The sequence below is a fragment of the Podarcis pityusensis genome (assembly GCF_964106645.2).
Source record: "Podarcis pityusensis genome assembly, chromosome: 10".
Taxonomy (NCBI): Eukaryota; Metazoa; Chordata; class Lepidosauria; order Squamata; family Lacertidae; genus Podarcis; species Podarcis pityusensis.
The window spans coordinates 606,693-619,043 of record NC_138035.1 but is presented as its reverse complement, the minus strand read 5'-3'; the positions used below and the strand labels follow the sequence as shown (position 1 = coordinate 619,043).

Sequence of the window (12,351 nt, the reverse complement as noted above, 5' to 3'; positions counted from 1 at the left end):
AGAAGCCTATCATAGCATTCAATGATAACTCTACAAGTAAAATGGCAATGACTTATGAATGATCTTATTGACCTTCCGAAGGTGAGTTAAGGCAAGGTGGCTGTTCCTTATTCTCAGCACATTAAGCTTCTCGAATGGCATTCCCAGCCTCTTGGCTTCTGTCCAAGCTGTCCTTGACAAAGATGCCTTCAGAGAAGCTTGGACAGAAGCCAAGAGGAGGAGAGAGATTCCTTGGGGGCCAGAGGAACCCTGGCTGCCCCACCCCTCAGCCCCCTTCCCCACAGGTCTCCTCCCTCTACCTGAGCTGCTTCCACAGCCGTTGCTTCTCCTTCACCACCAGGAATAGATGGATGAGGAGGTCTTGCTGGCATCATCTGGTCACCTGTAAGAGACAGAGGTAAGTGGGAAGTGCAGCTGCTCTCCAAAAAGTCTCACCTTCTGACTGCATCTGGACATTTGGACCCATTTCATAATTTAGTTGGGTTAAAAATACATCTCCCTTCCTTGGTGCTCTTGTCCCCAAGTGTCTCCCCCCCCCCAAAAAAAAAGATGACAAGAACCCATCAATTTGTTTTGATATCCACAGAAAGGGACCAAACGGAGAACGGACTCCTTCCTTACCCAGCAGCCTCTCTCTGGTGTCCAACAGAGTCCTTTTGGTCTCAGAAGAATCTGGGCCCACTTCTGCAAACAGATCCTGTTTCTGAAATAGCAGTGAAGATTCAAAACAGAGAATATGATGAAGGGTTAGAAAAGGAATGACAGAGGCAAAAACTGAAGGGCAATCTGATAATATTCAATGGCTGCTTTCCAAAAAAGGATGGAGAATTTTCAGATACCCTCACTCACATTCGGAGCCCCTTGGGAGTATCCAGAGGAAAGTCTCTCTCACCTGCTGCTCTGCCTGCTTCCTCTCCTCTGCCTGACTCAGGAGGAAACCTTTGGCCAGGGCCACTGCCTGGGAACTGGTCTCAGCTCCACATTCCCTCACCCAACTCTCCATCTCTGGAGGAAGGACACCCAGGAACTGCTCCAAGGTCACCAGGTCCAACATCTCAGCTTTTGTGTGCCGTTCTGGCTTCAGCCATTGATGGTAAAGGTTGTAGAGTCGGCTGCAAACCTCTCGAGGTCCTTTGGCCTCCTGGAAGCAGAACTGCCTCAATTGCTGGCTCTGAAGCTCTGAGCGAAGGGTGTCCTCCTCTCCCAGGATCTTCTGCACAGTTTCCCCCCAGAATCCCCCACTGCTCCCAGTTCTGATGGCATGGCCTCTTCCTGCTTCAGGGCCAGCTGAGTTTTTCTCATCCATCTGTGCTCTCAGGAAGCCTCCAAGAGAGATGAAGGAACCCCTTGATCTTCTGCCAAGTTCTGTCTGTCCGAATCAGAGGTGCTAGGAAATTCTACAAAGCAAATACATTGTTCTTTTACAAAACTGACATATTGCCTGGAGGAGAAAAATGTTCTGTGAGGAAGTATGTATGAGTCTTGGAAGAGCCAGCTCTGGACTGCACCACAACCCAGACTCTGAGGTTTCTTCAAAAAGGAGAAGGAGAAGTAAATCTCCAGCCCTCCTGGAGGGAAAGTGCAAAATGTGCAGGGAACTATTGGTCTTTCTGAGAGATGAATCAGCCTGGATGCTCCTGCCTTTCAGAGTTTTCAGTCAAGGAATTTGACTCTTCACAGAGGCACAGTCTTACTTACTGATTCACAGGAGTCCTGGAGCCACTCTGTCCACCTCAGCTACACATTCACAGCAACAACACAAAGCCATACTACTTAGCTACTGAGGCCCACAGAGAGACTGGCTACTTTTATAGGGAGACTGAGTCATCACGCGAGATGAGTGCTGAGTTACAGTGACTCAGCAATTAGCTGTTAACCGTTAACAGCCAGCAGGCTTGAAAGATGTAGACCTTGAACTTTAATAAAAATCTTTAAAAAATAAAAAAAAAGATGTAGACCTTACTGCTCCTGCTCTCAAGAATCTTTGTCTCATGACAGCCTCCTATGGGGGAGACAGAGCAGAGAAGCCCCCCATCACCCTCTCCTCCTCCTCCTCCACGGATCGGCCTCCTTCTCTTTGAACGCCACCTTGATTGTGCTAATGGAGAAATCTGAGGGCTCCTTTGGACAAAAAAGAAGGACACCAGCCAGGGATACCAGAGCAAAACAGCAGCCAGTAGGCTTGGTCTTGATTGAAGACTGTCGCCACAGGACTCCCGCCTGCCCCCAGGTGGAACAAGATGGAAGCCCCACACAAAAGAGAACCCAAACTTTTATTAGTGGGTGGCGCTAATAAACCACAGAGCCTAGGGTTTGCCAATTGGAAGTGAGCTCCCGTTGCTTGGTCCCTGCTCCTGCCAACCCAGCAGTTCAAAAGCATGTCAAGTGCAAGTAGATAAATAGGTACTGCTGTGGTGAGAAGGTAAATGGCGTTTCCGTGCGCTGCTCTGGTTCGCCAGAAGTGGCTTAGTCATGCTGGCCACATGACCCGGAAACTGTCTGCAGACAAATGTTGGCTGCCAATAAAGCGAGATGAGTGCTGCAACCCCAAAGTCGTCCGCAACTGGACCTAATAGTCAGGGGTCCCTTTACCCTTTACCTTTAATCCCCATGTTACGCGCCCCCAACTACATCACTCATACATCACGGTTACATCATGAAAGGGGAAGTCTGGTGGCAGTAATCTGAGCATCCTGGACCCTGCCCCATGGTTCCCCCTGCCCTCCACCAAACACCCATCAAGTGAAACAAAAGAGATATTTACATTTCCCTGTTTCCCAGCCAAGTTCATCCCACCCTTTTGTCTTCATCTGGGTTTGTTATTTCTGGAATGGCTACCTGTCTGGCACTCAGGTATCAGGATGCCAGGGATTATCACTCAGGCAGAGGGGCTGCTGAGGAGCTGAGCTCACATGTCTATGTGGATTTCTGAAGTTTTCCCAGTGAGTCAGTACATAGAGACATTTTTCAGTGAATTCTTACATTTGGTATCGTGCAGCAGAGGCCCTTTGAATAGAGAGGAAGAAACTGTGATGAAGTGTTTTGTGGGGACAAATCACACAAGTCACAAAAGTGATTATGCTGATTTTGGTAGTGGGCTGCATGTGCATGAGATCTGCTGGAGGGGCAACCCCCCCAACCTATACATCAATTCCTGCAACCACTGGTGGCCTCTGCCTTTTGTGGGAGGGAGTTCCACAGGTTTTACTCTGCCCTGCAAGAGGAAGCGCTTTCTCTTCCCTGCCCTCCGTCTTCCTTCCTTGCACAGGTGAGGTTTTAGGTACCGAATGTCCGAACGTTTCCATCCACCTACAACCTCTGTTATACAAGGGGACTGATCCATACATCTGAATGGGGTTTCTCTGCATGCATTTCCCCGCTCCTGGATCCAAGGGGCCAGCAGCGCATCCATGCAAAGGAAGAGCAGAGCTGCCGCCCTCCTGCGACCCTCCGCGCCCTGACTTGCCCCCCTCTCGCCATGCAGCGCTGGGACCCCCGCTCTCCCCATGGGCCCTATCCTGGGAGAGAGGAGACTCATCGGATCCCAGCAGGCGCCCCCAGGCAGCCTCTGCAGAGCCGAACCAACGGGACCCCCACACGCCCGACTTCTTGCAGGAAAGGGAGGGTTGGGCTTTCGCTCTGGAGGACCCTGCCCCCCATCTTATTTTCCTGTCTAGGAATCCAGCTCGTTTCCGTTTAACCCTTGGCAAGCCGAGCGCACCCAACTCACGCCTCTCCCTCTCCCGAGAGCCGGAGCATCGCACACCAATGGCATCCCGAGAAGGCGGAGCAGGAGACGCTTATGGATTACTTCCGGCAAGGGATACATTCAGTTTTGGCCTCCTAACAGCTGGCCCCTGAACAAGGGTCCTAAGAAATCTTCACTGGCTCCCGGTCCATTTCCGAGCACCATTCAAAGTGCTGGCGCCGACCTTGAAAGCCCCAAATGGTCTCAGCCCAGTAGAAGGGAAGGAGCGTCTCCACGTCCATCGCTCAGCCCGGACACTGAGGTCCAGCTCCGAGGGCCTTCTTGTAGCAAGGATTTTTAAGGTACCAGTGACCCACTCAAATTGTGTCCCAGAATTGGCAGACGCAGCAGTGGAGAAAAAGAAAGTGATATTTATTGCTGAGCAATAATTGACCCTGTGGAATCCTTTCCAGAGACTGGGCCGCCCAGCTCTAGCGCCCTGAGGCTTTATACCTGAGTACATACATAATCGATCATGACATAATCGAATACAATTGCACATGGCAGCAAAAATAGAACCGATGAGCGCATTCAAGTCTTGCCCCCTGATCATGTAAAGAGTTCCCTCCCAACTTCTGCTTTCTTCAGTCTGAACATTAGTCCGACCTTTCCCCTAATAAAAAGGAGAAAGGAACTGTATTCAGCTGTTAAGCTCTCCTACGCAACATCTGCCAAACAGGGACATCTCGCCTGATCTTGCCGGGAGACGCAGAGGGGGAGGTCAACAAGGAATTCAAGCCGGGCCCCTGGAGAGTGGCCAATTCTTCTGACTAGGCTTGATTCCGACATCTGGTAGCATTCGCCAATGGTTTCTGATCCATGGGAATCAGCATTAGAGGTTGATGGATCGTTTGTCATCCTCTGCACCAAAGGAAAGAAGATAACGTCTGCGACCAGCTGGACGCTGAACAGACGGCTCGGCATCGAGACGAGGTAAAGCCAAGCAACGTAGCCCAAAGGTATGGTGGATTTATAGCTGTGAAGTGAACGCGTAAAGAATAAAATCTTCGGTTCACGAAAAGTGTCCGCGTTTGGAGAAACCAGCACTGTGGAATACAGCCGCATACCTTGCATGCCTAGATAACAGAGGTATGCACAGTTGCTAAGCAATGGAAAATCAGTGAGAGTGGAAAGTTACTGACTAAAGGGCTGGCTGAGTGAGAGCCTGGGAAGTGAAAGTTGTTTTGGCTATCTTCGCTGCTGTGCAAGGACTTTGAAACAGCTTGCAGTTTGCCTGCCAGAGTAGGCAGTAAACAACCCAGGAAAGACTCTTGGAATTTTACAGGCTCGAGAGTGAGAGCTGAGGCTTGGGTTCAAAATGGATGCCAAGCAGGGGGGAGGCTTACCTTATCCACCTCTCCTGACAAATGACAATTATTCATCTTGGTCTATAAAGATGAAGGCCCTGCTGCAGAATCAGAGGATCTTTGGGGTGATTGAGAACCCCATCCCTGCAGCACCAACGCGAGGTTGGGAATCACAGAATGTAAAGGCCAGGACGGCTATAATTCTGTGTGTCTCAGATTGCCAATTGGTGCATATTCAGGATTTAGAATATGCGCGAAAGATTTGGGAGACGCTGCGTAGAACACATCAGAGGGATGCTGTTTCTTCAGCATTGCTGTATTTTGAGAAGCTGACCAATCTGAGGCTTGCGCCTGATGGAGATGTTCAAGCGCACCTGACGGAGATGAAATTTCTGCGCCAACAGATGTTGGAACGCAATTTCCGTCTACAGGAGGAAGTGTTTTGCTTCATGATGATAAACAGCCTAAATCTTTTTTTTTTTTTTTTTTTATAAATTTTTATTGGGTTTTCAAAATTTTTAAAGACAAACACACAAAAATACAACAAAAACAAAACAAGACAAGCATATTCTCAGGACCTTACTTTCCTAACCTTGTTCCCTGGACTCCCCCCCACCCCCCTTCTTACATCCCTATTCCCATAATTAGCTCAGCAAGTTCTAGCTTCTCCTCCTTAACCTATAGATTAATATTTTTGATATAACTCTTCCTAGTTAACCCCATTTTTCTTATCCCCATCTCTTATAAACATTTAGATTCTTTCCTAAGGTCGACCCAAATTCCCTTCCACAGATTTCATTTTTATATTAGATATAGGCCCTATTCACCCGACCCAAAATTCATAAACATTTTTACAATTCTGCTTTCCCCTCCCCCCCTCCCCAGGTACTAGTCCCTTCTCAAATAAAAGTCAGCAGTAGTTTTTAGCCTGGATTCCTCACGTCCGAGGCTTTCAAATCTCTTTCAGTTCCTCTCCGCCGGTTTTGTTGGAAATCCTTTATGTTGGTCGTCAGGTCTCGAAGCAGTTCAATCTCCGTCACTCCAGTTTTTCTTCCCACCAGGATGCTTGATAACAACTGCTGCCAAAAATCAACCAGTCTTTCATGTTCAACAGGGGAGCCCCAATCATATTTCTTATTTCCTTTAAGTTCCTGTATTCCAAATACTTTAGGGGCCCCCTCTTTCATCTTTAACATCCTTTGCAGGTTTATAATCCATGTACTCCAAGAGTCTTTTTCCTTGCACTCCACCACTGTAGGCTTTTTGTTGATATTTTCCATCTGTACTTTCTCCTCCAATTCTTGAGATGTCACTTCTATTTCAGCTGCAGATTCCTTTCCTGTCAAGTCCTTAATACATTCAGCAGAGTTACTTATTCCAGAGGTCAAGGTCATGAGTTGTTTATTCATAGTCAAGCTCTGCTCTTGCAATATTCCCACGAGAAAAAACATCCTGTCTATCTGTGCCTGTAATTTTCCATCTGCAGCCATTGTAATACCTTAAGAATCCCCCTAGGGGGATTCTAGTTGTTTTGTAAACTTTTTCCAACAATCCAAATCTTTTTTGTTTCTTTCTTTCAAATTTCCAACAACTTTGTTTCAATTTATAGCACTTTTAGTCCAGAGAGATATTAGTTAACAAACTTTTAACTGAAACTGTCCCTTTGACAGCTCTTTTGACAGCTGTCAAACTCCTTATTCCTCTTCAACAGGCTCAAACGCGGGACTCCCCCTGGTCCGGGGGGGGGGATTTCATCAAAAATTTCCAAAGTTCCACTCTCACTCTCCAGTACAACACTTCTTTTGTCAAATCGTGGAAGTTAGTTTCTTTTATATTAAACAAAATAACCTCTCCACCTTAGTTCTCCGTTCCTTGCTTAGAATTGTCTGTAAGTAAGGGGGGTGCGGACTTCCTTTTAGCACACCCCCCGGTCATCTCGAATTCACAGGAAAAGTTTCTTAAAGCCAAATTCCATCTACTCACGGGTTATTCTTTTTCAGTCCAATTTTCAAGGAAGGAAGTCAGCGCTCTCCAGTCCTGGCTCGCAGCTTCGCTCCACCGAGGTAGCGATCGACTCTCAGCGCCACGCCACCCTCCGTACCCTCTCCACAGCCTTTAAAAAGGCTCTTCGTGGGTCGGGGGGCGCTTAAGGCGCCCACCGAGTCTTCCCGTCCGCAGGCTTCAGCGCCTGCGGTTTCTAAGGGTCCCCGCGTCGCCGGCGCGGCAAGACCCGTCCTCAGCGGAGCCGATTCCCTCCGCAGCTCGGAGGGAATCTGCCATTTCCTGATCGCGCCAACCCGGAAGTCGATAAACAGCCTAAATCGGACTTATAAAACGGTTGCCAGTCAGCTTGGCTCCCTACCGGCCCAGGATTTGACTGCGGAGAGGGTCTTTGCCATGGTTCTGAATGAACACGACCGACTAGCTGCACTGGAAGTAAAGGACAGGGGGAGGGAGGAACGGAGTTCTAGCTCCCCCACTGATGTTGCTACTGGAGAGAATGCTGTAGCTTTGAACGTTGTCCGATGTTACATTTGTGGACAGGCTGGGCATCTTCAGCGGAACTGTAAGAAGCCACGCCAGCCAAAAGGAGCTAAGGGCAGCTCTGCAAAGCCTGAGGCATCAGGCAAAAGTCATACCAAGTCCAAGGTGAAACCTGCAAAGGCTTTGATGTCGAAAGGAACCACGCCAGATGTTGAGAACACGTTTGTAATCGACACGGGTTGCACGGTTCATATGTCCCCACACAGAGAACTGTTCTCAACGTTTAAGAAGCAAAGCTTCGCTGTGAAGCAGGCCAACGGTCAGGAGCTGGAAGCGACCGGGTTTGGGACTGTGTATCTTGAGAGTCTGAACTTGACTATACACAATGTGTACTTGGTTCCTGAGTTGAAGTTCAATCTGCTGAGTGTTTCGCAGATTGCAAAGAAAGGACTGAAACTGTCCTATGATGCTGAAAGCTGCGAGATCTTCAAAGATGGAGAGTTGTATCTTTCTGCCAGAGAGAAAGATGGACTGTATTTGTTGACTTTTGATCAAAGTGATTACATGAAATGTAATTCTTCTGAGTCTAACATGATTTCTCTCGCAGGTGTGACCAAGACGGACGCCAGGAAGGTGACCAGGGTCGACAGAGCATTTCAGCGGGTGTATGCTGATGTGATTGGTCCTCTAGCACCATCTAGAGGCAATGCAAGATTTTATCTTGTGTGTGTGGATCATTTCTCTAACTTTGTCTGGATTTATGTGTTAGAGAAACCACAAGAAGCCTTAGAAAGGTTTCAGGAGTTTTGTGACAAGGTTAAAAATGTGCATGATGCTAACATTGATTGTCTTTTCACAGATGAGAAGCAAATTTTTCTTTTACAGGATTTTCAGGAGTTCCTGCAGAAGAAAGGGATAAGGCACAAGGTTGCTGTTTCAGCGGAAGCGTGGACAGGGGTGTCTGTGTACGGGTGAACAAAGAATTGCAAAAGGGGATGAATGCGCAATTGCTTAGTTCACATCTGCCACATGAGTACTGGGCGGAGTCGCTAATGTCGTATTGTTATACGTGGTTGAGAAAGGTTTCAAAAGAGTTGGGAAGTTCTCCTTTTGAGAAACTGTTCCATAGAAAACCTTCTGTTGCCCATTTCAAGGTTTTTGGGTCTCATGTGAGGACAGAAGCTCCAGGTGGAGTAAAGAATGCCAGAGGCATTTTTTTTAAAAGATATTTATTACAGTTTTTAAACAACAAACAAACCACCAAACATATAAAGTACCATCACCATATAACAAACAAAAAGAATCAAAGTAAGATTGTAAGATAAACAAAGAATGAGAAAAAAATACAAATAAAATAAAGTTATTCATAGATCATATTTTCATAATCTTTAGACTTCCTCACATCACCCTTCCCTGCGTTCTCAGTCATGTAGTTATATGCAGCAATTTGTTACCTTATTTCCATTCTTATTTTATAAATCTCAAATATTATGTTCCAACTTTTAAATGGTTTTATCATAAATTAAACTGCTTGGCTTGAACATAATATTGCTTCGAATTTCATCATTTCCGTAAACAGCACTTATTCTCATATATCTTACAATAAAATTACTGCTGCCGTGTTACTTTCAATCGTGCATTCTCCTAACATTCATACAGTTTATAGTGTTTTTGTAGATAGTCTTTAAATTTTTTCCAGTCCTCTTCCACCGTCTCTTCTCCCAGGTCCCGAATTCTTTTTTTTTTTTTTATAAATTTTTTATTGGTTTTTCACATTTTATAAAGACATAACACACACGTAAAAGACAAAGACAAAGAACATGTATAATTTCAAAAATCTTACTTTCTTAACTTTGGTCCTTGACTTCCCCCCACCCCCCCTTCATACATCCCAATTCCCATAATTATGTCAGCAAGTTATTATTTTCCCTCCTTACCATGTTAATATTACATCTTTTGTAGAAGATTAAATTCTATCCTAAGTTGGACTCAGATTCCCTTCCATCGATTTCCCATTTTTTATTAAACATCAATCATATTGACTAGACCCAAAAATCATAAGTGTTTTTAAAATTCTATTTTCCCCCCCTCCCATCCCCGGTTCGTCCCTTCCCAAGTACATGTCCACAATAACAGTTCTTAGCCTGGATTCCTCACATCCGAGGCCTTCAAGTCTCTTTCAGTCCCTCTCCGCCGGTTTTGTTGGTAGTCCTTTATGTTGGTCTTCGGATCTCGAAGGAGTTCTGTCCCAATCAAGCCAGGTTTTCTTCCCACAAGAAAACTTAGAGACAACTGCTGCAAAAGTTCCACCAGTCCTTCATATTCAGAATGGAGGCCCCCATCATATTTCTTCTTTCTTTTAAGTTCTTGAATTCCAAGTACTCCAGGGGCCTCCTCCTTCATCTTTCGCATCTTTTGCAGATTTGTAATCCATGTAATCCAAGGGTCTTCTTGTTTATAATCCACATGTGTAGGCTTCTGGTTGGTACTTTCCATCTGTGCTTTCTCCTTTCCTTGTTTAGTCTCCTTCAGTTCTTGAGATATCTGTTCCGGTTCAGCTGCAGATTTTTCCAGGTCCCGAATTCTGCCAGTCATTTCAGCCAACTCCATGTAATCTATCAGTTGCGTCTGCCATTCTTCCAGTGTGGGTAGATCTTGGGTCTTCCAGTGCTTTGCGATGAGTATTCTTGCTGCTGTTGTTGCATACATAAAAAAAGTTTTATCTTTCTTTAGCACCCCTTGGCCGACAATGCCCAAAAGGAAGGCCTCTGGTTTCTTAAGGAAGGTATACTTAAATACCTTTTTTAACTCATTATAGATCATTTCCCAGAAAGCCTTAACCCTTGGGCACGTCCACCAGAGGTGAAAGAATGTTCCTTCAGTTTCCTTACATTTCCAACATTTGTTATCAGGCAAGTGATATATTTTTGCCAGCTTGACTGGGGTCATGTACCACCTGTATATCATTTTCATAATGTTTTCTTTCAAGGCATTGCATGCCGTGAACCTCACTCCGGTGGTCCATAACTTTTCCCAGTCAGCAAACATAATATTGTACCCAATGTCCTGTGCCCATTTTATCATAGCTGATTTGACAGTTTCATCCTGCGTATTCCATTTCAACAGCAAGTTATACATTTTTGAAAGTACCTTGGTCTTAGGTTCTAACAGTTCTGTTTCTAATTTCGATTTTTCCACCTGGAAACCTGTTTTTTTATCTGCCTTAAAGACCTCCCTAATCTGAGCATAATGTAACCAATCTCGCACTTTGTCCTTTAATTTCTCAAGACTCTGCAATCTCCAAGTATCTCCTTCTTTTTCTAATATTTCCCAATATTTCGGCCAATTGGCCTCCATATTGAGTCTTTTCTGAGCCTTGGCTTCCATTGGTGACAGCCACCTTGGGGTCTTGTTTTCTAGTAAGTCTTTGTATTTTGTCCAGACATTAAACACAGCCTTCCTGACAATATGGTTCTTAAAAGCCTTATGGATTTTTACCTTGTCATACCACAAATATGCATGCCATCCGAAAGCATTGTTAAACCCTTCCAGATCTAGGACATCAGTGTTCTCAAGAAGAAGCCAATCTTTCAACCAGCAGAAAGCTGCAGATTCATAATACAACCTCAAATCTGGCAGGGCAAACCCCCCTCTCTCCTTAGCATCAGTTAGTATTTTAAATTTTATTCGGGGCTTTTTGCCCTGCCAGACAAATTTAGAAATATCTCTCTGCCACTTTGTAAAACATTCCACTCTGTCCACAATCTGTAGGGTCTGAAACAGAAACAACATTTTTGGCAATACATTCATCTTTATCGCAGCAATTCGGCCCAACAAGGAAAGTTTTAGTCTTGACCAACTTTCGAATGCCAGAGGCATTTTTGTGGGATATGAAAAGGGTCTCTACAGAGTAATTTTGTCTGAATCTGGTCAGGTGATTCTCACAAAATTTCTAGAGAGTGCTCCTGAACAGGAGAGAGTAATTGTTCACACATTTCCCACAGGGGACGATTCGGATGATGATGATGATTTTACTGATTACAGTGGTACTGAGAGTGACAGTGATAGCTCAAAGAGCTCAGTTGAAACAGTCATTGAGAGGAAATCTCACATAATTGCTAGGCCTTCACAGATGAAGGATGAACCACTGTTTACCATGGGTACTGGTTCTCCTGAGAGTCCAGAGGCTGAACCAGTGAGCAGAGAGGATCAGCACCTCATACGCAGGTCTGAGAGGGTTACAAAGGCTGTACCACCCAAGAGGTACTCAAAAGAATTTGCTAACTTAGCTGTTGCATGTGTTGCTGTTGTACACAACCGAGGACAGGTTGGAGCTGTGTCCAAGTCAGAGACAAAGACACAACGGAGAGTTGCTAACCAAGGTAATGCAGAAGCACTCATTCCTTGGAAGCCAGACAACCAGAGAGGTAGACTGGGGAAACCAGTGGCAGGGAGTTCCAAGGGTGGAACTGAAACAACAGGGGAGTGTTATGTGTATAACAACTGTTTGTTTTCTTCTCTGGATCACGCTTTGCTCGCAACAACACGCATTGATTCTTTTGGGGAAGGATGTTACGAAAAAGGAGCAATGCAGCAGCGAGCTCCAGCTGGCTGGAGAGCCAGACAGGATGTTGATGTTTGGGACTGTACCGTGGGAACAAAGGGACAGTCTATTCACTGTACTGAGCAGCGGATGTTAGCTCAGTGTGTCATCTGACCTGTACTGGAAGTACAGGGGTGGAGTTTCTCTCTCTGCAGTTGGTGTTTAGAGAGTGCAGATATGTTTCTCTGTACTGCTGGAAAAGACAGAAA

At 45.7% G+C, this 12,351-nt stretch overlaps 2 protein-coding genes across 4 annotated transcripts in view; one reads left to right on the top strand and one right to left on the bottom strand.

Moving 5' to 3' along the window:
- Positions 1-12,351, top strand: part of LOC308486233 (uncharacterized protein) — a 123,319-nt gene that overhangs the window by 42,778 nt on the left and 68,190 nt on the right. The window lies entirely within an intron of this gene.
- LOC308486270 (uncharacterized protein) overlaps positions 1-12,351 on the bottom strand; it is a 230,383-nt gene that overhangs the window by 182,927 nt on the left and 35,105 nt on the right. For all 3 annotated transcript variants that reach the window (XM_081022885.1, XM_081022884.1, XM_081022886.1), the window contains exons 2-4: positions 893-1,397; positions 622-703; positions 300-382 (exon numbers count right to left, since the gene is read on the bottom strand). In XM_081022885.1, the coding sequence (XP_080879011.1) occupies positions 300-382; positions 622-703; positions 893-1,306 (579 nt within the window). In that variant the 5' untranslated portion in view covers positions 1,307-1,397. The remainder of the gene's footprint in view (positions 1-299; positions 383-621; positions 704-892; positions 1,398-12,351) is intronic.